General features: G+C 39.6%; 1 protein-coding gene across 2 annotated transcripts in view; it reads right to left on the bottom strand.

Annotated features, from left to right (window-relative positions):
* fto (FTO alpha-ketoglutarate dependent dioxygenase) overlaps positions 1–20,555 on the bottom strand; it is a 168,904-nt gene extending 148,349 nt beyond the window's left edge. The window contains exon 1 of one of the 2 annotated variants that reach the window (XM_053492258.1): positions 20,397–20,555. In XM_053492258.1, coding sequence (XP_053348233.1) covers positions 20,397–20,438 — 42 coding nt within the window. In that variant the 5' untranslated portion in view covers positions 20,439–20,555. The remainder of the gene's footprint in view (positions 1–20,396) is intronic. The other variant, XM_053492257.1, reaches the window with a different exon arrangement.
* Between the last annotated feature and the right edge of the window lie 7,232 nt (positions 20,556–27,787).

Genomic DNA, 27,787 nt, shown 5'->3' with positions numbered 1-27,787 from the left:
CTGATAGTCTTTAACACCCTATTATGATTCTCTATATTCAATCTCCCCCATATTCTGTAACCCTGTAAATCACGGCTGGACTGCCGATTTGATGTTCGAACCATTAATATTCAAAAACATTGTGACTTCAATAAGATTGTGCTTCATTCAGTAATCTGTTTCTCTCTTGTGGAAGTCAACTTACGGTTTCTGAGGTTGCTGAGATTACCGCTAGACGGTAAAGGAACTACTGGATATGAATTAATTGGTAAATTCCTCTGTAAAATAAGTATTTGGTCACCTACGAAACATCATATTAAATCCGGAACAATTCCACTCACAGGTTGAAACTCAGGACGTGTCGTTATCAGTGCTGTTGTCAAGAAGTGCTGTTATAAGACAATCTTAAACAACTATCTGCATTGAAGTAAAGAAACTCTCCTAATATTGATGATTTTGTGCTTAAATGTTTTATTCCTCTTGTACTACAGCAGATTCCATTTCTATGACGCGTCACACTTCTAACTTTTTCTTATCGTCACATTTCCTCTGCAAACCGAGTTAGTTTCTGCTCCAAACAGCCGATCCGATAAAGTTAAGAGACATCCGTCAGCGCTCACTCCCTCGCTGATCAAGCCAGCGGAACGAAACTGCACGGCCGCGAAACACGCGCGTGTATTGACGTTCTCTCTTTAACAGCACCTTACGTTCGATAATAAAGACAGAGACAAGGCTACGTGCGGCGCAGCGCCCCCGCCCCTTCTAGCTAACACCCACACGCTCGTTTGTGTACGCTCGGGCATAAATCGTGGGCGGCGCGTACTGTAGGGGTGAGAGAGACGGGAGGCGAAGGCGAGGGTGAAATAATGCAGGTGTCAGAGCGGGTCAGCCCCCCATTACGCTCTCTTCAAAAACTATCCGTCTTGCGTGTAGTCGACGGCCTAGAAATAATTACTCCATCTGACCCGTGTAATGCCGCATGACCGGCGGTCAAACCCGGTCAATTTGCAGCGCGGCTCGAGCAGAGAGGGGTGCAGGGGAGAGTTATGGCCATGTGCTGACTGTTATCATGAACACATCCACTAACATGGCATTAGGATCTCTTTCAGCTACGATGCGAGGAACAAAAACACGTCGAGGAGTGCTGTTGTGTTGTGTAAAATAATCAGCGCTTAATTTTCCATATCACATCCCGAGATTATGCATTTCTTTTTCCGAGTTAATGACACCTATAAAAGGTGATTATTTAAATCTGAAGGCTTTTGTGATGTCATTTCGTCCGGCGCAACAAGAAACGGAGTCGGTCAGCCCGAGCGTTAAGGCCGTGGCAGGATTTCTCTTGTTTGGACGTTGCATGTTAGGCCGTTCAAGTCAAACCGGGACTTTTGATTGTGCACTTACTCTAGAGTATGCTTCACATCTAAAACGCTGGCCTCCCAGGAACTCCTTTAACTGCCCAAACATGTGAGGTCAGGACTGTACGGCGAGTGTGGCAATAACTCCCAGCCAAGTTCCTCTAACGTAGGTGAATGATTGTGTGTACAGTTCCCACAGACAGATGCGTGTCTATCTTCTGCAAGAAGTCTTCCGTAAATCTCAATCGGTTTTACGACTGCATTCACTCCAAGTCCTGGTTTGACTCGAACACCAGTTTCATTTCTTTAAAGTCGTTAAAAAACCCTGACAATTTTTTTTTCTCCCCCATCTACCATCGAAAAGCCTTCAGGTTAACCGCGACTGTGACTTGATCGTGTGATCCGCAGACTGGCACGAGCTCAATTATCGTCTGTTTACCTTTCATTCAGCGAATACATTAACCGATTGAACCTCGAAATAAATCGCAGGCCTGACAACGGGAAAAAAGCCGCCTCTCCTCCTTCCATGGCAAACCTGATTACCAGGAACGACGTAAAGGAGAGACGATACATAAATTAATTATCGGATGAGTGGGAGGAAGAAGAAGAAGAAGAAGAAGAACGGGAAAAAACGTCGGTGAATTAAAGCGGGTACATCTGTCAGAACCCCAGCTCAGTGTGGTAATACCAGTGTAGGAACATTTAAACCCTTGAAGTTAATGATCCGCTGTGTAATTGGCAGCGCAGGCGAGAAGGATGACGCGGGAGCCTTCCTGTTCGAGTCGATAAGACAAAACACACACACACACACACACACAGGCAAAGTTTCAAGATCCGCCGGATTAATCCGTATTGTTGTCACAAAGCGGGAGAAGAACCGCTTGCATCAGTTCCAAAACAGCACGCAGAGCGGCGCTTAGTGAAGAGTGTGTGAGACGTCTCTGAGACGTGTGTGAAGCGTGCGTGCAACGTCGGAAGTGTTAGATTAGCTAGAGGCGGATGTTTCTGCGGTCGCTCTGACGGTGTGCTGTCAGGGTGATGTACAGATCCTGAAGAGGAAAGAGACAGTAAAGTGCATAACACACACACACACACACACACCATACACACACACACACCATACACACACACACACCATACACACACACACGCACACACCATACACAGAGATTTTTAAAACCGCAATGAATCTTTAATTCATTTTTATATTAACAAGACTATTTTCATACAAAATGAAGATCAGCACTAACATGTGTGTTGCCATAAACTGCTTTATCACCCTTTTGTCATATTTGTTTAAATTTTTTTTTTATATAATTATATATATATATATATATAAGATATTTTATATATCTCTGATAGGAAAAAAGCAGAAAAAACAAAAAAAATCTCATCAAAAGACACAACAAAAAAAAGCACACTAAGGCAATAAAATTTTCCTCCTAACGTGACATCATATAAGAAGAGCTCACCATCTCCTAATTTGACAACATATAAGACGAGTTCAACCCCTCCAAATGTGACATCATACAAGAAGAGCTCACCATCTCCCAATGTGACATCATATAAGAGCTTATTCCGTCCTAATGTGACATCATCTAAAAACTCATCCCCTTCCAATGTGACCACATATAAAAAAAGCTCAACATTTCCAAATGTGACATCATACAAGAAGAGCTCACCATCTCGTAATGTGACATCATATAAGACGAGTTCAACATCTCCTAATGTGACGTCATATAAGAGCTTATTCCCTCCTAATGTGACATCATATAAGAACTTATCTCCTTCCAATGTGACATCATATAAAAAGAGCTCAACATCTCCTAATGTGACATCATATAAGAGCTCATATCCTCTCAATGTGATATCATATAAGAAGAGCTCAACATCTCCTAATGTGACATCATATAAGAAGAGGTCAACCCCTCCCAATGTGTCATCATATAAGAACTCATCTCCTCACAATGTGATATAAGAACTCATCTCCTCCTAATGTGACATCATATAAGAAGAGCTCAACATTTTTGGTTTTGGGGGATTTTATGTCACATTAGGAGGAGATGAGTTCTTCTTATATGCTGCCACATTGGGAGGGGTTGAGCTCTTATATGATTTCCCTTTGGGAGGGGATGCGCTCTTCTTATATGATGTCACATTAGGAGATGATGAGCTCTTCCTATATGATGTCACATTAGGAGGAGATGAGGTCTTCTTAATGATGTCACAGGTTGATGTATAATCAAAATACAGAAAGAAATTTTAGAGTGAATGTGCAATCGTGAGGTACTACACACACACACACACACACACCTCAATGACTCAGCTCCAAAAAAATTACCCACTGCCCACTCCTGAAGTGCATGCTGGGACATCAGATGCATGCAGCAGATGCACACACACACACACACACACACAGCTCGTGACCTGAGACAGGGAGATAGGAAAACGGTGCGCTTATTTATGCAAGTCTGATCATGTGGATGACAGCAGCTTTAGATAAACTTATGGCTGGTTGAACAGAAGAGAAGAGAAAGAGAAGTCTGTGAGACAGAGTGTCTGAGGGAACCCTTAAATCAGCCTGCATTTGACAGAAGAACCATGACAAGCACTCCGACAACAACCTGTCGTCATTCAGAACCGTGTGTGTGTGCGTGTGAAAGAGAGAGTGTACATGTGTGTGTGTTTTAATGGTTAAAGGTTAAGTGAAGAGGAGACAGTGTTGAGAGGCGAGTGTTATGCACCACTGACCACTCGAGTGCCACTCTTTCTCTCTTTCTTTCCCTCCACAAATAAAAATCACACCCGGCTTCTGACAGACTGTCCGTCAAACTGTCGGCATGGCGATCCTGACCTTGAAACGGCAGCAACAATAAATATATGCAGAAAAAAAACATACGGTGTTCAAAAAGAAAAACATATATGAACCAGATGATTTGGACTCATTAATGTTTAGCGCACGGACACAAAAACTTTCAAGAAAATTAAAGACAACTTTTACATCTCTGCACTAAGACACTTTGTTCCATGCATATTTGCACACACCGTAAAGTATATTTCAATTTGCACAGTATATTTCTATTTTGTACATCCTATTTCTATTTTTATTTTTAGTTCTATTTTTTCATAGCACATTTCTATTTTTATTTTTAGTTCTATTTTTCCTAGTTTAATTTAATTTTGTAATTTAATTTCTATCGTATTTCTTTTATTCATATTTATTTCTTATTTGTAAAATTTAACTCTCTTCTAGGGTCAATGGCAGTCGTATAATACATTTCACTACATTTCGTACTGTGTATGTTTGTGTATGTGACAAATAAAATTTGAATTTGAATTTGATACATCACCCGTCCACACCAGAGCTGTCTTTTATAGCAGGGTGCAAAAGTTTGCACCCCAACCACGTGTCTTATTTCAGCGGTTTTCTGCAACAGGTTACTGCAGAGCAGGCAATCATCCGCCTCAATAAAAGCCGCGTCTATCATAAACAACGGGAAGCGATTTACCCCATTAGATGCCATAAAACAAGTCTATAAAGCAGACTTGGCCTGTTTTTTATCCCACCGCTCACTGGTGGATCATGGGGCCTGTTCGAGATTTCCTACCTGGCACCGACCGTACCAGGCTACCCTCTGCTCTGTAGCTGGCACCCGATCGCATTCTCTCATCTTCAGCAGTGGGCGACGGGGGGCGTGGGGGTGAGGGGGGTTATGACGGCGCACCACCCCGTCTCCCGCCTCGGGGCTCTGATGCGCCACGCCAGTTACTTACAGTCACACTTTGATTACTTTCCCGTTTATGGAAACGCAACTCACTATGTACAAATTAACAGTTAGCGTTTACAGCGCCTTGTGAAAAAGGCCTCCCGGAGCTGAAGGGCGTTTCGGTCCGGTGATGGGAAGCAGATGTCAGGCAAAAGCCCTGCCGTTATTTATTTATTTATTTTTTAACAGTAAAGGTGAGCCGTTAAGGAGGAAAATAAATTTGCGAATAAACAGCTGAAGATGTGTGTCAGAGAAGGAGAGAGGGAAAAAAAATAAAAATAAAAGGAAGTTTTGATGGATGATAAAGTCGCCTGCACACCGAACGATCTACAAAGCTAAACTGAAAAAAAAAAAAAAAGTATATTATTAGGGGAAAAAAATAAAATAAAATAAACGGTGCTGTGTTCATACAGCATGTGCTTCCTAATAAAGACTCTGTGAGGGGTTTGGACAAATTCCCATTAACATTTTAGAAGGAAAGTGTGATAACGACGATGGAAAGCGATCTCTAAGTGTCACGTATCCTTCACAAGTAGATGACCTGTAAAAAAATACAAATAAAATAAAAAATGACAAAGAACAGGATGAGGGGCTCAGTAGAATATTTATACTCCTATAATTTACACTTGACTGTTTTTTTATTAATAGCAGCAGTTATGTCAATAATCCGACTACTACAAAGAAATGCACAAGAAAAAAAACAAAAAAGTTTGGAAACGCCTTCTAAATCCATGATCTTCCCTGATTTTTATTTCATTCTATATTGTAAAATATGCAAAATACATAATAATCTCCTTTAAACGGTTAATATTGAGATGTTTCTCTGCTACTTCTGCTCTGTAAATCCGGCTCAAAAAACGGCTCTAATCTGAGGTGCTGTTTGTAAATTGGTGATTTCTGGAGCTGGTAACTCGAAATGAACGTCTCCTCTGCAGCAGAGCTACGTTTCGGTCTTCATGAGAGCCAGTTTCATCATGGCGCTTGATGGGTTTTGCAAATGCACGTGTTTGTACAAGAACTGTTCCAGTACAGCCAACCTTCATGTTAGGTTTAAGATAAAAAATAAAAAAAAAACATATATACTGGTACAACTTTCAACAAACAACGACGTGTTTCGTTCCTAAAGCACTTAGGATATATGAAAACCAAAACCAAACAAACGCACAGAAATTTTAACGTGAAAGTGAAATATGTGATATATCCAAGAAATTGATTATAGCGTAAAAGAAGATGAGTCCCACTTCCCCTATACACTATTTATCCACGAACCACACACACACACACACACACACACACACACACCATCCATGTCTAGAGCACTAGATCAATCCTGTGTGTATTCCTCAGTCCTCTGGGATGCTCCTGTGCTTACTGAGAGCATTGATTATTGACTATATATTAACACCGATCACACCAATGCTGACAGATGAACTCCAGTCGGACAGGTCAGTGCAGACAGTAAGTCACTAAACTTGACGTCTTTCATGTAGCACTCTGTGTGTTCGCTTTTATAAATAACAAAGTGCCACCCCCCTGCGCGCGCGCGCACACACACACACACACACACACACACACACACACACACACACAGACGCTCTGAAGACAAAAAAACAAATCTACTGCCTGCCAAAAACATAATTGTAATTATAAAATCACTTCAAAATGCTCTACAACATCTTGTTTTTATTTCCTGCAAGTTATAAAAAAGTGTAGAAATCTTTAGACAAGCAAATGGCTTGATTTTTATATATCTTTTTTTTACTTTTCATAGCACTATGGTGTAAAATTTTAGTTTTTTGTTGTCAAGTGGCCAATGGACCAGGAGCCGAGAAGATCTTTGTCCCACATCAAGCCCTGCTTTGCCTGCTTTTACCAAAAAAACATTACTATACCACCCTGTTCGGCTGAGAACTTTGCTGTCATTCTGTCCTGCTGATAACGTGACTATACCACCCTGAGAACATTGCTATAGTCCCCTGTCCTACTGAGAACATTGGTATAGCCGTGTTCTAAGTAGGACAGAGTGATATAGCGGTGTTCTAAGTAGGACAGAGTGATATAGCGGTGTTCTAAGTAGGACAGAGTGGTACCACACTGTCCTACTGAGAACACTGCTATTGTCCGCTGTCCTACTGAGAACATTACTATACCACACTGTCCTACTGAGAATATTGCTATAGTGCCTTGTCCTACTGTCTTGTCCTACTAAGAACATCACTATACAGTACCACCCTGTCCGGGTGAGAACTTTGCTGTAAATCTGTCTTGCTAATAACGTCACTATACCACCTTGTCCTACTGAGAACATTGCTATGATCCCCTGTCCCGCTGAGAACATAGTGTTCTACAGTAAGTAGGTCTGAGTGGTATAGCTATAGTTATATAGCTATAGTCCCCTGTCCTACTGAGAACATCGCTATACCACTGTGTCCTACTAAGAACATTGCTATAGTCCCCTGTCCTACTGTCCTGTTCTACTGAGAACATCACTATACCACCCTGTCCTGCTGAGAATTTTGCTGTAAATCTGTCCTGCTGAAAACTTCTCTATGCCACCCTGTCCCTATTCAGTTGAGATCATCAATGAATTTTGTGCATATTTACTCATTTTAACAAAAGGAATCAATATTTTTGGAGTTAATATATCGCCGCTGAGAAACATCAATATGACTCACTATAACAGATCATATGATTTTTAAATAAGTTTTCGTATCTACATTTTTAAATGGTTATATTTGCTGTTTTTGGTCTGGCGTTCGAAAGCAAAGCTAAACGTAATAGCGTGTATAATGGAAACGTCTTTAAATACCGTGCTGTGTTTGCGTGATCGGCCGCCTTCACGTCAAACGCTGGCTGCACAGCTACTCGCTAAGGAGGGGGTGTATAAATGTGGCACTTAGCTAAGAGAATAAAATATCACTGTCATTATGTTAGCTCCTTCAGCAATATCCATACTTCCAAAGGACCATGAATAATAAAAGATATGGGTCTGAATTTTAAAAACCAGAACATAAGTCATGGTGGATGTTTGATCCCGCCGCACAGTGTATAGAAGCCTCGCGACAGACAAATCAAGCTAAGTCCACATAAGGGATCAATGCGAGCACCACAGGCCCCGGGGTCGCCTCTATATTACACCGCAAACTTCATATTCACTCATTGATTTGCTTTTCCGAATAGTATATCACTAAACTCCGATGGGATCCAAGACAGAAGCGGGGACCAGGGTCAAGCACAGCACACGCACACACACACACTCACACACACAAACACACACGCGTTAGCCGAATATTGATGGCCAAGCAGAAAGAAATGACTAAATATCCAGATCAATAACTAGTTACCACCACGACAGCCTGCGAGATGGAGATATATAAATATACATCTTTATGGCTACGGGAGCATTCATAATGAGAGGCTTGAATGAGTGCTCCCCTTAAGGTAAAGTGTTTGATTAGCGCCAGAGCAGAGGTTAGCGCTTGATGTGCTGATACAGATGGAAAAAAAACAAGGCTAACACTAATGCTAAAGTTTATAATGGAGAGATCAGGGATCGGACAGAAGGCAAATGTGCGACAGTATGGAGCGGTGTGGACGTTGTACGTTAATCAAGCTTTAATCCTCTACTGATGGTGTTACTGATGAACTTTCCATCATTACAAGTCAAACGATATATACATGGTGCAGGAGATACAATAGCACCCTGATGTTAAACATGTAATAAGTTCCTGCAAACATGCATGGACAAACTGAGAAAAAATAACAAAACGTATTTAAAAATCGGTCCTTTTTTTATACACTTTGATTTGTTTTTACATTAGGCTGCTTCGCGACAATGTCCATTGTTAAAAGTATTATATAAATTAGTAAACTGAATATGGTTTAAAACATTACCATTTGCTCACCATCGTTCTTGCTAGTGTTCAGTTTAAATGTTTTATACCGCTCTATTAAATTGTAGTATATTGAGCTCTAATATAAAGATTTAAATTCATAATTCTACTTAGTGAAATTGAATTTTTAAACTTGAATTTTTAACTTAGCAGACAGACAATATACTTCCAACGTGGTGGAAGCTACATTTACATTTACTGTATTAATACTTAGACAAAATTCTCATCTTCATAATGTCTAAAATATGAAAAAAATTCCGGGTCAAATTTTGCACTTTGTTGTCCACATATCATTAGCTAGACATTAGCTAGACAGAAGTTTACTAGTTGAAAGTTAAAAACTTCGACGATACCATTTTAGTAGCATTTACATTTTACTCAAATCTCAAAGTTACTCATTTAAAACAATCTCAGGTTTAAACAGGCAAAATGTTAACGAATAAAAACTGAAGGGATGGGATGTATTGCAAAGCAGTCTTGAATATTTTGTTAATTTTCTTTATAATAACACTTTTTAAGATGTCAGGGGTATCATGATTTCCTTTAATAACAAATACATGTAAAAAGAACTCTGAAGGTAACAGATTCAATGTTAAAATTTTATACAAGATATTTAAAATTGTTCAAATGTTTTGTTTTAAATAATGTATTCTCAAATAATAAAAGTTTTATAAAAGTATTTCATTTAATTAAGGTTTAAAGTAGGGCTATTTTATCATCTGTGTAATGTCTAGCTAGTAAAATAGCAATCATTTCACAAATTTAAATTTAAAGAAAAAGTGAAATTACATCATTTTGATGGGAATTTTAATTGAAAATGTAAAAATGTTCCATATTTTACTAGCTAGCATTATGCCATTAAAAATACAGTCCTATATTGAACTTTGTCCATGTACTTTTTTCTAGATAGAACTTTTCAACTTTCATTTTATTTATTTACTGGCTGCAACTAATTTATATAGTTATAAACAGTTGTTCTTTTTTAATCTTTACATTTTGCATATTTTGTCCTTTACCATTTTTAAGCTTTCTATGATGGTGCCTAACACCTAGTATCATTAAAATGACAAATTATGTGACTTTCCTGTAAAAAGAATGTGATTTGCTTTAAAAGCGCTTTAGGACTTATTTTTCTTTCAAACATAAGATACTCAAAATAATATAACAGTCATGACAATTGTGTAACTGTATGCAAACATATCTTTAAATTTAAAGTTTAAACACCACCACTAATTTTGCTATAATTACTATTATCATTACCATTCCTATCTTTAATGCTTATGATCCTATTAGAAGACATCATGGCTTAATTGCACGTGTCAGAAAAGCGAAACTAAGATCTTGTAAACACTCAGCTGAGCCTGTCCTTATTTACAGCACAAGGTCATTAGTGAAGACAGCATCTCCCTCATTACTTCGACCCCAAACGCCGACCAGCCATAAAGAGGCAGGAGAGCAGATAATGCCTTGGTCCTTAATTAAAGCAAACCTTACTGCTTTTACTTAATCACTGTGTACTATTACCCTTTCAAGACTTACTGCTCTTTTAAAATAAAAGCCGAAGCTGAGTCCTTTTAATCATTCACAGTTTGTCCGATTCTCAAAGTAACCCCATCCCAAATTGCTTTTATTTAATCCTTAATCATTACATTTTGTTTATTTTTGTTTCAGACATTTATTTATTTATCTAAAACACATTTCATTACTAAAAAAAAATGATATATATATATATATATATTTATATATATATATATTTATATATATATATATTTATATATATATATATTTATATATATATATATTTATATATATATATATATATTTATATATATATATATTTATATATATATATATTTATATATATATATATTTATATATATATATATTTATATATATATATATATATATATATATATATTTATATATATATATATATCCTCATTTTATCCGTGCCCTGCTTTTATTTAATCACCAGCATTATTAAACTTCCCTACCTACCATTTTCTTTTTTCACTCTCTCTCTTTCGAAATAAAATCATCCCCGGGTTCCCTCTCCAGCCCTAAATCAGGGTGCATGAGGGAATGAGTTAGTAGGAGAGGGAGCAGACGGAGGCCCCGTGTGGCTAAAGGCCACGGTGAGCCGTAGCTATCGGCAACGGTGCCGGGATTGACATGTCATTGTGGCAGCAGGTAATGTGTGTGTGGATTAGCGCTATGATGGCCTGATCAATACTCGCTGCTGCGGCCATTAGGAATGCAGCAGGAAGTCGTCCCCCTCCTTCCCTCCCTCCCTCCCTTCCTCCACCTTGCGGTAATAAAGCAAGAGTGTCGAGCTGCTACTTCATTTGCTACCTCCATTAGTGTAATGGTATCATTATCAGCCGGGGCAGTATTTTTCTAACCCCGCTCCACCACCTTGTTTCCTCTTTATGGACAGGCGTCTGATGAAATTCGGTGGTTTACGGAGCATTACCTCCCTTGATCCTTCTTCCTCTCCTTTTTTTTGTCATTCCCTCTTTTCCCGGTGTCAGAGTACAGCGTGTGGCGGTGCGCACGTAGCTGGTTTTTATGTATTCCTGAGTGTGCTTTACACCAACAGCATGCACTATTTCTCCATTATGGAGTCATTAATAGAGGCTGGCCACGTGTCGGGTAATGGAGAGAGGGAACGGCGGAGAGAAAGCTGCTGATTAGGCCGAAAGTGACACCGCTGCGCGCTAAAACATCGGCTCCGACACGACAGCGCCTGGACGTGAGGGCCAGTAAATCGTTAGCTTTACACTAATTTACAGGGAGCCATTTTAGCAGGGAGGGGAATCGATTAACCGAGACGGACTGTGTGGTCACATAATCAGCCTGTAGCCGGAGCTAGTTGTTAATTTAACAGAATTGCCAAGGGGAACACAAACCATTTTAATGAGTGTTTAGGAATTAAATAGCCTAAACAGCTTGCTCCGGCAAGCACACGAGGCCTGAAAGCCAATGAGCCGAAACCACTTCGACTGATAGGCGAAGAGGGGGATGAAATAAAAAAAAATGTAAAAAGTAAAAAAAAGAAAGCTTTGGAACATCTGGCAACCCTCTGCTGTCATTACTTACAGCCCAGTCAGGTGAAAAACTCCTTTATCTTTCTTTCATACGTCCCTTTTTACCCTCATCGGCGCACTGTTTAGTGTGTCAAAAGCACATTTCATCACAGGACAAGGTTATCCTGTCAACAAAATGTCAAACGAACTAGTGGATCCTTCACTGGTTACATGTGCTCGGACGTAGCGCACGTTCCCCACATGGCGAAGAAGCGAAACCAGGCTTTGTCACAAAAACATCCACAACCACGTCCGTACATGTAACAGCATGACCATTAAGCGGTATTTATAGTAATCTACTTTAATCCAGCCTCAACAAGCAGCCGGCTTTGTTTAAGTCGAAAAATCATTCGCTCTGTCCGGCGCTTTTAGATCAAATAATAACTCTGGCTGTATTTCTATGAGCAAAGGGCCGTGTAAGGGCACTTCTTAAGCGATGAAGTCATCCGTTAATAGTCTATTAGCCAACAACATGCCGTTTTTACGGTACAGGATGATAATTAGAACAGGCTTTTCATCATGCATGTGCGCCACATATGGATAGGAAATCCCTGGCAGAGCTGAGCCGAGCCGAGGACGAGGCGTTTTTGAAGGGGATGGGGGCGGGGGGGTGAAAGCTTTAAAAGACAAATCATTCACAGTCTCTTCTGAGAAACACGAAAGGACACGGCAGGGTATGTCCAAGCGACTGAGCAATAGCAGCAAACATGTCTTTGTTTAAGACTACAGCCTGTGTCCACACTTATTACTTATTATGATAAAGTAGAGAAGTTTTTCACTGTAACAAGTCGCAGGCATGAGATCCAGTCGTCTGGTTCGACTGTTCTGCGGTTTTTCGGCCGTTTAGTCATGGAGTTTTTCCCCATCGTTGTTTCTTTTGTTCATGGCGAGAAAGAATAGAAAGGACAGAGACAGAGAGAGAGAGAAAGAGAGAGAGAGAGAGAGAGAGAGAGAAAGGTGATAGCAAGAGAAAAAGATAAATAAATAAAGTAATAACTGTACTTCTAGTTAGAAAAAGAAAAGAAGACCAGATTTGATGCAATCCAGCATTTCATGCCAATACCACCCAGACAATCAGCATTAGCTCAATATCGTCTGTCTGTCTCTCTGTCTGTCTGACTGGCATAAGTGTAAGCTAGTGGCTCATCTAATCACATGATCCCTGTTTTCTACATTCTATAGATTCACACAGAAAAGAAAAAGCAAAAAAAAAAAAGAATAAGAAAAGGAGGAGAAAAAAAACCTTGATTAATCTCTGCCGGTTCTGATTTTATTCCATGGAAACATGCACTTTTGTGGTAAGAGGTATCTACACCCTCATCATAAACATGAACATTTATGTTAATATGCAGCCCAATGAGGTGCTGATGCAAGAGAAGGCCATCATAAAGCTGACAAAAATAAATAAAACAAACCTTAAAGGAAAGTCCATTCTTAAAAGGGATGTAATGCACTGGTGAGTCGAGCAACACACAGTATAGGAAAAATATATAGAATTATAAGGAATTGAAAGGCTCGTCTACCACATCATACAACATCATCGGAGGCAGCGTTATAGCACTGGGCGTGTCATCGGCTGCCAGGGGAACTGTGTCATTGGTGATCACTGATGATGTGATTACTGATTTCTGAATTCTGAAGTGCATAAGAGCTCTTCTTTCTGTTCTGATTTAGTCAAATGCTGCAACACCCACAGGACAGTATTTTACACTACAGATGGAAAGCGATCCGAAACGTACCGTGAAAGCAACTCAGGGCAAAGGAATGGAATCTACTTAAAAGGGACAACAAGCAGCTGCTGTAAAAGGCTGGCAAAGCAGCTCAAGAGAGGAAACACAGCATTTGCTGAGCCATATCCTAGATATTAAAAATACATTTAACAAGTCCTAACTGATATTGAGACGTCCTGATCCAATACTGTACCTTATACGAGTGTTCTGACACACTGTCCGACCCAATTCACTGATTTTTTCGGTGTTTCATTTTTTTTTATATCATTTCTCAATATAAATTCACAATACTAAGTGAATGTCAGTGTGGTATTAGGAATGAATATCTGCTTAGGGTACGCATAAAGTCAGAGCAGGAACAGGTTTGGTTTATACCCGCCATCCAACAAGTTTTTGTCCTGACTCTGAACTGTACACATTTAAAATTCTGTTTTAATACTATTTACTTATTTAAATGACAGACTGTCGCAGATATAAGCCAAATTTGTACTGATTTGTTCCCCTTTCTAGGTATTGCGCAATCTTAAAGCAGAGCCTTGCCTCTCAAAAAATGTAGACAATTAGAACATGGGGAGGACAACTGACCTGACAGTTGTCCAAAAGATTATCATCCACAAGGAGAATAAGTCACAGAAGGTGGAAAGTTGAAAAGTTGAAAAGGTGCACCGGCAACACGGAAGACCGCGGAGTTAAGAAAACTGTCAAGCAAAACCGATTCAAGAACTTGGGAGAGCTTTACAAGGAGAGGAGTGAGGCTGGAATCAATGGATCAAGAGCCACCATGCACAGATATCTTCAAGAAATGGGATACACCTGTTCCAGTCTTAGTATCAAGCCAATCCTGAACCAGAGACAACGTGAGAAATGTCTGACCTGGGCTAAGGAGAATAATAAGTGGACTGTTCATTTCATTTGGAAATCAATGCCCAGGAGTCTGGAGATAGAGAGGAGAAGCAATTCAGGTTGTTTGAAGTCCAGTGTGAAGTCTCCAACCGTTTATGATTTGGGGTGCCTGGTGTTGGGCCACAACAAGCGCCAAATTTACTTTTCTTAATTAACCCTTTTGACCTGAACCTCATAGAGAATCTATGGGCTTGATTGTTAAGAGGAAGTTGAGAAACACCTGACCCAACAATACAGACAAGCTGAAGGCCGCTATCAAACCAATTGGGTCTTCAGTAACACCTCAGCAGGGCCACAGGCTGATCCGCCTCTCCATGCCGCACCGTATTGATGCAGTGGTTCGTGCCCCGACCATGTATGCAGTGCATAAATGATCATAAATTTTCAGTCTTTCTGTATTATAAATCATTTTTTAATTTATCTTAGAGAAATTCTAATAGTTTGAGATACTGGGTTTTGGATACTTAATGAGCAGTACGCCTTAATCATTAAAACTGAACACAAAAATATCTTAAAATATTTCATTTTACATACAAAGAATCTACAGCAGAATATAATATTTTCAATTTTGATTGACAAGATGCTGTATACGGTTATGATTGTACCTGGTGGTCAAACATGAGAACTGCAACAAGTTAAATTTATTTTGTCTATACAGAAAAGTATTATATTTCTTGTATATTTTTGGAAATATCTATATTTTGGTCACTTCTTATAGTTAAACTATTTATTTATTTCTTGCTTCTTATTTTTCTTATTTCTTGTCAATTGTTGCATTTAAAAAAAAAAATTAAGGTCACAGGTGGTCGTGTAAGCATTTCACTACATATCGAACTGTGTATAACCGTGTATGTGACAAATAAAATTCGAATTTGAAGTGTTAACAGAAGACCATTGGGGTCAGGATCACTCTGTCCCTTCGGAAAAGACAGGAGAAGTGAACCGATAAGTTAATTACGATACCATGCAGCCAGTAAGATCATGTTTTAAGGCAAATTATTATACATTTTGGATACTGTGTGCGTGTCTATGATTTATAGAACCATTTCTAAACGATAGTTCAAAATATATTGCAGCGATTGTAAAACTTGAAAAGGGGGGATTTTGGATTGAATACTGTCCGTGTATCCAAAATGCATGGTTTTCACATGCAAACACAGAGAGGGAAAAACAGCAAAAACATAGTCTTTATGTTCCAATGATCTTTCAGATCATTTAAGTGTGTGTGTGTGTGGTTTTAGATGTATTCAGGATGGAAATGTTGCTGAAACCTGGCAACCGTGGTTAAAAATATTAGCTCAAAACAAAACACATCAAAGACCCAACTGTCACCCTCAGCTTAAGGGAAAATTGGTTCGGATGGTCAGGAACAATCCAGGAACCACCAAGGCGCAGGCTTACCATGAACTGGAAGCTGATGGAACACCAGTGTCACCGTCTCCAGTCAAGCCAGTTTTACATCAGCATGGATCATGAAAAGGGTTCTGTCCAAAAAAGAAGACTCTGCTCCAAACTTTAAAATCGACACCTTCAAACTCGTCTAAAGTTTACAGCAGACCACACAGACAAAGAAAAATCATCCTGGAGGAACGTTTTGACCAGAGGTATGTTTGGAGGATAGTTGAGGCATTCAACCCCAAGAACCCTGGACTAACTGTTAAGCAGGGTGGTGGTAGGATCATGCTTTGGTGCTGTTTTACTGCCAGTGAAAGTTGATGGAGTAATGAAGAGAGATAAGGACTACCTCAGGATTCTTCAGCAGAACCTGAAGAAATCATCATCGAGACGTTTAAAGCAAGGACAAACTTTATTTCTGGATGTGTAATAAATAACGCAGAGTACCGTGAAGCTTTTGGAGCTTGAACCCTACTGTACATTTGTGAACTCTTCTTAAAAATTAGGCCTGTGCCAGAAAAAAACAAATCGAACAGGTATTCGGCAAGAAGCTTCTTCATGGTTAGGAAAAGCATCTGCTAAAGGTTTAAACTTGATGTTTAACCAAATATTAGGTGAGATGCTGGAGTATTATTTTGACTCCGGGGTTTATTTTAAAAAAACCAAAATAAATGCATTTTCTACAGTAGAAAAAGACCACTTCAAGAAAACCATTGCAAGCCCAGTACTGCTGTCACAACCATGTTCTTGATGACTGTAAACTTCTGACCTTCTAGTCCTGTGGACACTGTGTAAAAGGCTAGCAGCGCTGTCTACTCAGTATTTATCCGTTATTGATGCTGCAAAACTAAAGTCAGGACTGTAAATCAACCTAAGAAAGTTAAACGGTATATAAAATCTCCCTATAAAATTGTAATAAAATTATAGAACCTACTGGTGCACACGCTCTGTCCTGAACATCAGCAAAGAAACTTATTGAAAGGTTGCAGAAGTTACATTTCACTCTGAGAAACAACTTGATTTTTTTAGTAAAAAAATGACATTCAGGGCTTTTTCTGTGCGCTGGCAGGAGAAAGGAAGAATGATGTGTTGTTGCCTTGCTCAGCAGGTTGTTAAGGTTCATACCGGGCTACAAAACAGGATTATTATGAAATACAACACGGTTTGCTTTTGTCGATCTCAAAGCTGCACACAGGACATTTTCTAATATAAAGGGTGAAATCATCTCGCTAGACTTCACAACCATCAGCGATTCACACCCTCACATCACTCATCCCTTTGACATCGCCATGTCCTCTTCATGAACATAGGTTTGGACTGTAATTACTGCCATGAAGCGTTTTGCACTCAAGTCTGTATCGATAAAAAGTGATGACTTCAACATAAAAGATCTCAGACTGAGTGCTAAACACACAAGATAATTATCTACAATTATCTGCACTGGTATACACACATGCCCCTTTTTTACCAAGACTAGTTCAGAGCTAGTTCAGAGCCGGTGCGCAAATTTGATCCAGACAGCCAAAGCACTGGCCCTCAGACATAAAAAACGTATCCATGGCAGTACCAACACTTTGCTCAGCTGAAACAAAAAACTGCTTTATCAATAGGCAGTTCAAACGCTTGCTACAGTAGTAATGATGGTTTGATCCCAAAGTAGACTCGCTAAGCCAGAAAAACTGAAGAGCACCATTGTTGTTGTTATTGTGCTAGCCGCTAGCATATTATTTTGCCGCTAGCATTGCTGGGAAAGTAGAGATGGTCTAGTTCAAGAATTCAGTTCTTAGAAGGTTCGCAATTGCACCAGCTGTAAACCGGCGCTAGCACCAGCACCATGAATTAGCATCTGGTTCACTTTGGTGGAAAAGGGGTAACATATGAGGATGTTTTATTTTTTTGTGTCAGTTTCCACTCAAGAATGTCATTCCTAGGTTCAGTCCCCTTCTTCTTTTTGGTGTTAAATCCTCTTTTCTAGTCGTGTCGCTCTTAAGAAACCTATCTTTTCTGCTTGTCCAATTCTAAAGTCCTTTATACCATCAGTTGGCATCCACTGCCTCTCTCTCTCTCTCTCTCTTATTTATCCTTCCCCAAAATTTCTATGGCATAAAATGGGAGCATGACAAAGGGTCCTAGGTTCTCAGAGCCATACTCTATGTTCCCCAGTTCTAGGCTCCTAGACTCCAACATCCCATAGATGTTGCTCCTTTTTGGACTTGAGTAAATTCTTCTAGGGACCTCCAAAACCACATGAAATGACAACCATTCATTTTAATAAAAATCTGTTTTCCAATAAAACAAACTGAACAAAATTTATGAAGTCTATTACTATGAAATCAGTAACATTTGTCCCATAAAAAAGAATATGACATACAGTATAACATGTGTTACCAGAAAAATGAATGAAAGAAATGATTAATATAACATTTAAACCTAGATTTTTTTTTCAAGCTTGTTTAAGAAAATGTCCATTGTTAAAAGCTTTATTTTATTTTATTTTTTAACATTTGATCTGAGGACTCTCTAGCCCAAGGAACAACAAAGCCAGTTCTTAGAAGATTTGCTACTGAACTAGCTCTGAACCGGCACGAACACCAGACACAAACTAGCACCTGGCCATCCGACACATCAGGCGATGTATACTCCCCACATCCTGGAGATATATCTGTCATTCCTGTGGCAGTTATTTAAGGGTCGTGCAGCCCGCATTGATGCCCAGTCGTCATTCACACACTACGGATTGCCAAAAAATGGCAGAAAAAAAATATTGGTGCTCCCCTGCCTCCTCTTCATGACTTCTAGAACCAAGAAACAGGCAGGAAAATCACTACAGACCCCTCACACCCTAGACACAACTTTTTGCACGTCCTCCCATCTGACAGGCGCTGCAGAACGCTGTACATCAAAACTGCCATGCACAGGAACACCCTGACTATATGCAATCCACTGTGTAAAAACACCAACATTACTTTTTTTTCACAAACTTTTTACACACTACTGTATATTACAGTTACTTGCATGTATATTACAGTTACTTGCATTTTGTACTGTAAAAGCACTAACTTGCTTTTTACGAACTTCTTATATCCTACTCCACATTATTATACTTTATGTGTGCATACTACGGTCACTTGCACCACTTTGTTCACTTCATGCATGTTTATCTGTTTTATGTTGGTTTGTACTTCAAGAGCCACAATCTGCCGGAGTCAAATTAATAATAATAATAATAATCATAATAATAATAATATTCTTTTATTCATCACGTGTACCATAAAACACAGTGAATTTTTTATTTTTTTTTACATATCCCAGTTAGGAAGCTAGGGTCAGAGCACAGGATCATCCAGGATACAGCGCTATTGGACCGTCTGATCAGTAATGACCCACAGCCTTAACCAGTTTGTGCCAACAATGCCCCCAATTCCTTATGTTTCTGTCAACATAGTTGGCGAATAAAACCTGATTCTAATTCTAATTCTGATTAGCCTAATCTGCATTTCGATTGTTGGAGGAAACCAGAGCACCCAGAGAAAACCCTTAGGTGCGAGGGCACATTGCTAACCACTTGGAGTTTTTTTATTTATTTATTTATTTATTTATTTTAAATAAAGAGGATGTTCCTAAATATAATAAACCTGGTTGGTGTTTTTTTTATGCAAGATAAAATTATTTAAAGAAATCTGTGAACTCGTTGAACTCTACAGAGTTGCATGTAAAATCCAATGATTTCCTTTTTTAGACAAAACCTAGTTTGTAGACAATAATAGCAGATCATTTTATTGCACATGATGCAGATTGTTATGCGAATATTATCCGTAAATAAGGCTGAGCTTGGGAAAAGAAAAAATCATGAATGCATATGTATTTGTTGATCAGTGTTGGTGTATAGGGCAGGATGAGTGAGATAAGAGTTTTATCTCCAATTTTCATTCATTGTCAGCTCATTCTCCAGCACAGATATTAACCAAACTCTATTCATCAACACACAAACACAAGAATAACACAAGGACAGCAGTCAGGAATCAGTGGCAGTTTTCAGGTTATTGTTTTTTTCCTTCATGTCAGCCTGCAAACACACAGGGATATCTAATCACAATAAATAAATAATAATAGTTATTAAAAAAAAAGGAAAACATGGAAGCAAAGGGAGAGGCGCAGGCTTGTTAAAGCTCCTGAAACAGAGACACAGAGCATGCAGCCTGCACACACACACACCCACACACTCCTCACACACTCTGCAAGTGTGTCTCCGCTGTCTGACTAACTGAGAGAAAAGTCCAAGCGATACCTTTCTCCTCTTTTCCCTCTCACTGTCATCCGATCTCTTCATGTTCCTGGAGTACTGTTTACACTGCCTCGAGCTCGCGACGCGTCGGCGCGGGACATGTAGTTCGCATCCACTTCCGCAATCCTAACAAACCCGCTTTTAAAAATCATTAAACGACACAGTGTCGGGGATGATTTCCTGTGTGTAACGTGGAAACAATAATTCCTGTGGTTGTGCCATGATTTGTGTGTGAGCTACGACAAAGAAACGCACGCGTCTTCCGGGGGCGTACTACATTTCCCAGAATTCTTGCGGGACGATTACGTCACAGGCAGCTTTGAACCGGAAGCCGGAAGTATACCGCGTTGTCAAGATTGCAAAGTGTAGACGTTTGTGGAGGGAAATGAGTAAATTGAGCCAAATAAGTGTGAATATTATGTTTTTGTAAAAAATAAAGTGGATTAATGCTGAAATTCAGATCCTGGAAAATAAACTTGATGCATTTTTTTATGATATACTTGTGTGAGTTTATACTACTGAGTTTATGTACAGTATATATATTCATACATGCATGTGTGTGCATACACCTACACACAAGGGCATTCAAGTCAAATCAGAACATGATGAGATTAATTTCTTAATAATGAAGACGTAAAAGCAATTCATGAAAGACTTAAATGCAGTACGGTGATGTAACTCTTAGCCGCAGTAAAACGTTTAAATGATGCAAACGTTTTAAAGAAGGCTGTACGTCTGGGAATGACGACCCTGGCCGAGGAGGCTCGTAGCTTACTACAGTCATTCCTGAGAGCATTGATTGCCTACCATTGAAAATCGACTGACAACTTGTCGCAGACTTGCACAAGAGACGCATCTGTCTGTCTAAACTGCACACACAATCATTTAGCAACACCACTTGCACATTACAGGAACTTGGCTCGGAGTTATTACCACATCCCCATACAGTCCTCCATGCCAGCCATTTCCACATGTTTGGCCCATTAAAGGAGTTCCTGGTAGGCCAGCGTTTCAGAGGTAAAAGTGAAGCGGGCAGTCGATTATGGATATGGCGTACAGAGAAAACTTTCTACCATGATGTATCCAAGCACCAGCTAGTGGAGGACATGTGTAGGAGGGGAGTGTAAAGAAACAAACACTTTTCAAATTGTGTTCTGTTCTGTTATTCTGCACAGTCAAAAGTCCTGGTTTGACCTGAACGCCACTCAAGCGAGTGTGTTGTGTTGTTCTTATTAGTGTTGTTACTAGGGCATCGGTGGTAGGCTTCTTTCCTGCCATGTGGAAAGCCCAGTTTCGATTTCCACTTGATGCCCAAACCCCAGCCACTGGATGCAGTGCCGGTCCCACGTTCGGAAAAAATGGGAGGGTTGTGTCAGGAAGGGCATCTGGTGTAAAAACCTATGCCAAGTTGTGCGCGGATTGGATGGTCTGCTGTGGTGACCCCTCGATGGGGAGCAGCCGAATTGTATTATTATTATTAAGAGATCTGGATATAAAAGGTGGATCTGGAGGCCATTATGCAAACACTCAATAACACATTCATTCACACCTAGGAGCAATTTAGCACAGCCAGTCCGCCTGCCAGCATGTTTTTGGAAGGTCAGAGAAAAATGCACAGAAAAAGCAAACCAGGACAATAACCAAGGCTCAAACCAAGGACCCTAGAGCAGTGACCTGGCAGCGCTGCCTGCTGTGCCATCCTACCACCCTGCACCAAACAGCATCATATTAATCAGATACTTACAATGATATGTTTCTTGATAAAAATATAAAAAATAAAACAATGCCTAAATATGTGCACACGTCATTTCACATTAGCTTCAGTAGGCTTCAAATCAGAAGCAGGACTTTGCAGCTCATATACAATACAATCATTCTTTGAACATACTCCAGCACTGCGTCTTGCCAAGTCTCTTTCAACTCTCTGCGGATCGCAGCCAGGTGCTTCACAGCCAAAAGCTCCCCGAACAAGTGCTGTGCTCATTTTTCCCACACAACACTTCAAACTGTGAAAGAATATGTAGGAACATTTCTGTATCAAATAAGCACATACTGAAAGGGAAAAAAAAAGGACAGCAGATACCTCATAATCTTTTTTTTTCTGAGAGAGTGTTGAAAAGCGCTCAGGAGGTTATTCGTTTTAGCTGAAGACAAAAGAGCACGTCTGCGAAAGACATAAGCCGTGGCCCCCTTCTGCGCTGAAGGTTTGAAAACACCTGTTACATATTACCATTACAGGCTTTGATCAGTGTCTTCATTAGACCTCTTTGTAATCTCCTTTCTTTTATGGCACGGTTGACCAAGGCCAGGCGGGTACAGTGATTTAACACATGTGTTCCCTTCACCTGTCTTGTAAAAAGCTCAAAGCTCTCATACGTTCAAAGATCTCGGTGTCTCTGGCATCCTATTGCAATAAACGCGAGAGCTCTTTTGATTCCTATTTATAACCTACATTTCCTCCTTTCTCCTTTCAGCTTCGAGAAGAAAGGATCTGTTCGAGATATACCTAGGCCAAAGTGAATCCATATGCATTATGAGAACATATACAATGTGCATGTGTGTGTAGTAATAGTCGTAGCGCTTTCTCGTTTTTTAAGCTGGAAGGAAGTTATTATTCTGTTAGACATTTTTTAAACATAGTAAAGTTCACGACTCTTAATTCTTCTTGTCTCATCTCAATCTGCAATCTTGTACGGTTTATGTTCTAAAGATTACAACTGTCAGTCATGTGGAGTCTGCATGTCTCGTAGCGTGTCCTGGACTTCGTGAGCCGAAGGATCGGCCCCATCTCACCCGCGTCCCGTTACTTTACAATGCTTTATGTTCAGTAACCTCAGTTTTGCTAAGATATGGCACTAGCATGACCAAAGGGGGGAAAAAAGAAAAAAGGGAAGAAGAAGAAAAAAAAAACGACCCTCTGTAGCCCATCAAATCCTCCACTGTCTTTTGTCTGGCCAATTTTCTGTTCCCACTTTGCACCGCAGGAGATGTTTCGCGTTATTGCGCATTGCATCACCGCAGGATGACCCTCTCACGAGGTTGTCTTCTAGGCATTGATGATATAACGAGCGTATAAAAATATCGAGAAAGAACAAAGCGAAGAACGAAAGCAAATGGATAAAATCAAAGGTGGAACATGCTTGTAGCAGGAAACTAAGTGAAAAGCAGGCCATTGTAAAGATCCATATTAGAAACAGACGTGAATTAAAAAAAAAAAAAAATCACTCACTATAATGATAGACTTCCCATGTGTTTTTTTTTGTTTTTTTAAATAAGGCCACCTATGCTTTATTCATATATATCGCCCAATTGTGATGTGGTTTCTTCAAAAGAAGTTCCAAATACATGGGGCAACATTGTCCAGTAGCGTTATTGAATCTCGGGACACTTACATCGTTGAAAAGCAAACTTGTAACCCGTATCCTACCCACAATGCACTTGGAGACAATGAGAGCGATGTTTTATTTGTATTAATGAGCATGTGGAGTGAATGTGTCTTGGCTGTGCCCTAACGTTTCAATGCTGCGCCATAGGAAGCTGTTATTTGTCAGTGCTGTAAAGCAGATTGCTGCCCAGTGGTTTCCATTAACATCAAAGCTTCCTTCGCTGGCAGTAATAGTTATATCAAAACCTGAACTCCATTATTTAGCTCTTCCACGCTGGAGTCCTCAGATGAATTACAGTCACAAGGGTTCTTTACGTGCTCATGTTCTATTTTTGGTTCGTGACTGTTTCTCGAGGGGGGGGGGGTGGTCCTCTTTTGTGCTTGATGCTGGTTTTGTTGGAGCTCCATGTTCGTCATATATGATGTGAATTGACAGATGACAATGCATGACTTTCGGCTCCCAGGAAGTTGAGGCACAGAATAGAGGAAATGTGTTTTTATTTGGGTTCGTCTCTGTGTGGTGTTAGGCCACCGTGAGCTGCCAGAACAGCTTCAGTGCTCCTTGGCACAGATTCTCCAGCACTCTGGAACTGTAGAGAGATGAGCATACTGTAGCATTTGATTAACTTCATTTTAATTCTCATCTAACCATTTACTGTGCCCTCGTGTCCTCGTGGATGGGGGCATTGTCATCTGGATGAGATCACACCCATCAGCATAGCAATGTTTGACAAGAGGATTAGGATGATCAATCAGAAGAGCTTTATTGGTTTGCAATAATGCTTTCTTTTAAAGGAGACAAAAATAAATGCCTCTATATAGCACATACAGGTATATACACATACAGTATGTATAACATTAACTAATGGCAAAAATATTAATTATTATTATTTATTAATTAATTCAATCATGCAGTCTTTAAACCATGGTCACGCAAGACTGGAACCTATGCCAGAAAACTTCAGGCATGAGACAGGGCTAATCCATTTCAGGGTTTAAATACACACACACTCATACACTATGGGAAATTTGGGAAAGACCAGTTAACCTAATCTGCATATCTTTGGACTGTCGAAGGACACTGAGGTGGAAACCAACCAAGCAGAACATGCAAAATCCACTCCAACATGGTGGGAATCGAACCATCAACATTAGAGGTGCAAGGCCACATTGCTAACCATTATGCCACCATACCACCCATTATTATTAATTTTATTATTTATTATTTATGATTATTAAGCAATTTAAAATTATAACCAGAGTCACAAACTTAGAAAAATATATCAATGTTATCCTTATTTATCGCTCTATTGTAAATTGTATATTTCCAATTTTTTAACATCTCAGACCAAGTTCCTTAAAAGTTAGTTTGGTGGTTAAGGGGTGTAGCTTTCTTTAAGGGTCCTTATTACAATGTTTTCTACTGTAAAAAGAAAGCCTTAGTTGTAGGGTTGTCCATAGAAACTTGAAGGGTGTGCACGAAGGGAAAAACCAAAGAAATGCGCAGTGTCTTAAAAAGATCTGCTTAACGGTTATGTATAGGATCCCATGACAGGAAGTTTCCTTTTCAAAAAATAAAGTGGTCCTTTTTTTCTTTTTTTTAAGAAACCAGGAACCATTTATTATCCAAAACAATAATTATTTCTAAGATATACAGTCATATGGTATATTTGTCCATCTATCCATTGTGTTTACTGCTTATCTCATGCATGGTTATGGGGGCACTGGAGCCAATCCAAGGTAACTCAGGGTACTGGATGGGAATAAACTCAGTCTTACACTATGGGAAAATTGAAAATGGGTTATGTGCGGGGGGAAACGAAGTACTCAGAGGAAACCAACCAACATGTGGAGAACATGCAACCTCAAAACACAGGTGCGAAGCAAGATTCAAACCCTTAACCATGAAGGTGTAAAGCAACAGTGCTAACCACTATTTGTAAACAAATTATTTTAATTCTATTGGTTATACATGAATGTTCTTACCTTAATATATCAGGAAAGATTGCCCCCCCCCCCCCCACAGTATTTATTTTGAATGATCCCTAAGCCATTGTGCATTGAAACCAATGTGGTTCTGCTTAATGCATTTCTCTGCAGTCAAAATATAATTTACTGCCTCTGACAATAACATCTGATAAACAAGCCTCTAATTTGAAGGCTTTAAGATTAACGATCCTTCCTTTGAAATTCCCGGTGGCCCTTTTGTTCCGCCGAACTCCAAACTCTTACACGACCTGTTTGGCCGACACCACAAAGTGCTGACCGGAGACCATAAAACTGATTCACAAAATACATTCACCACTTAATACATGTGGATTATGCGCCTATAAATGAGTGCTCACACATCCACACACCCACCCACACACACACACACACACACATACCACCACGACAGCAGAAACGCAGGCAGCCTGTTGTAAGATGTGGTGTACCTCCTCGGCTAGGATCATTTCCAGACGGCATGAGAGGGAAGCATTTCCTCGGCCCTGTGATTTCAATACCATGATCAGGGAGCAGTTTTATTGGAGTGCCATTAAAACGTGAGGTTTGACATACAAAAGGGCCCCTGTTTTCAACCTCATGCAAAAATGGCAGGCTGAAAGACATTATATAAAAGTCTGTATATAGAGAAACACACATCCCCTTGTGCTGTGGGAAAAAAAAAGGGAGGTTAGGTGACCATAATTGTCTCTGCTAAAATTGCACCGTTTTACAACAAGCACCGGAGCACTTGATTTAAATCATCTGCTTTTGTTGTCCGTGTTCCATGACTGCACAGTACAAGCCATGGCAAATTATCTGATGTCTTTTTTTTTTCTTTTTACTTTCACCTTTTGCTGTTTTTTTTTTTTTTTGGTTTTCTTTCCATGTACTTTCCTTGTACTGAATTCGCGAAAAGTTTGAACTTTTCAGTAAGTCAAAGCAAATCACCAATAATAGTCGACTCTTTTGACTCCCAAATAACTCACTGCTATTTTTTTACCAGTGTTGGAACACGTTACTTTTTACAGTAACTAATTACATTACAAAATTACTGTTATTAAAAAGTAATCGGTTACATTACAGTGTTACTTTCCGATAAAAGTTACTACTTTTCCATGGCAGAAAATGAAAACTCCTTTGTGATTCCTCATGCATTTTGTTTCAGTTAAGACCTTTATAATTATTCCACCATCATCACTCAGCCAAGTTTGGCCCATAATCTCTTAACTACTAATACCCCTATCTCATCTACGCGCGATGGCCATAAGTACGCTTCATCATGATTCACCACAAGTTTTGGCGCTGTGATTAGGTTTCCATCTTCCCACACGTTGGTCCTCGCGGACCTTGCAGAACTTCATGGAACGTTCCATCCAAGTACTCTACAAACCTAAAGATCATGAAAATCGTTAAAACAATACAAAAAGTTTAAGCTTACAATGCATCATGATGATGTTAATTATTTCAGTAGTCAATGATAAGTCGAGAACCCTAACATAGAAGTCCATGACTGCCGGGGAAACAACATCACACATAAAATGTCCCTTTTATTGGCTTCTTATATATCTTATTAGAAACACAGTATTTAACCCATTACATATTAAAGATGTTCAAGTCAAACTGGGACTTAATTAAACTTTTGTTAATCAACCTGTAAATCAATTCAGTAAAACTTTAGAGGACCCCACTGAAGTCATTCCTGCAAACACTGAACAAGTTAAACGCCTGATCCTTAAAAATCGACTGTTAACTTGTCGTTTAACTTGCGGAAGAGACATATCTTTCTGCGTAGGCTGTACACACAATCATTCACCAACACCACTTGCATATTATAGGAACTCGGCAGGAAGTTATCGCCACATCCCCCATACAGTCCTGACCTCCCATCAAGCCAACTTCAAGACCATTAAAGGAGTTTCTGGGAGGCTGGGGTTTCAGACATTTATTTTATAAGAAAACTGTCTACCTTTGTTGGTATTTAAGCACTAGTGATGAGTGCATTAGTGTAGCAGGGGATTATATA

This window comes from Clarias gariepinus, chromosome 3, assembly GCF_024256425.1.
Source record: "Clarias gariepinus isolate MV-2021 ecotype Netherlands chromosome 3, CGAR_prim_01v2, whole genome shotgun sequence".
In the NCBI taxonomy this organism is placed as follows: domain Eukaryota; kingdom Metazoa; phylum Chordata; class Actinopteri; order Siluriformes; family Clariidae; genus Clarias; species Clarias gariepinus.
This window is presented reverse-complemented; position numbering and strand designations above follow the sequence as displayed.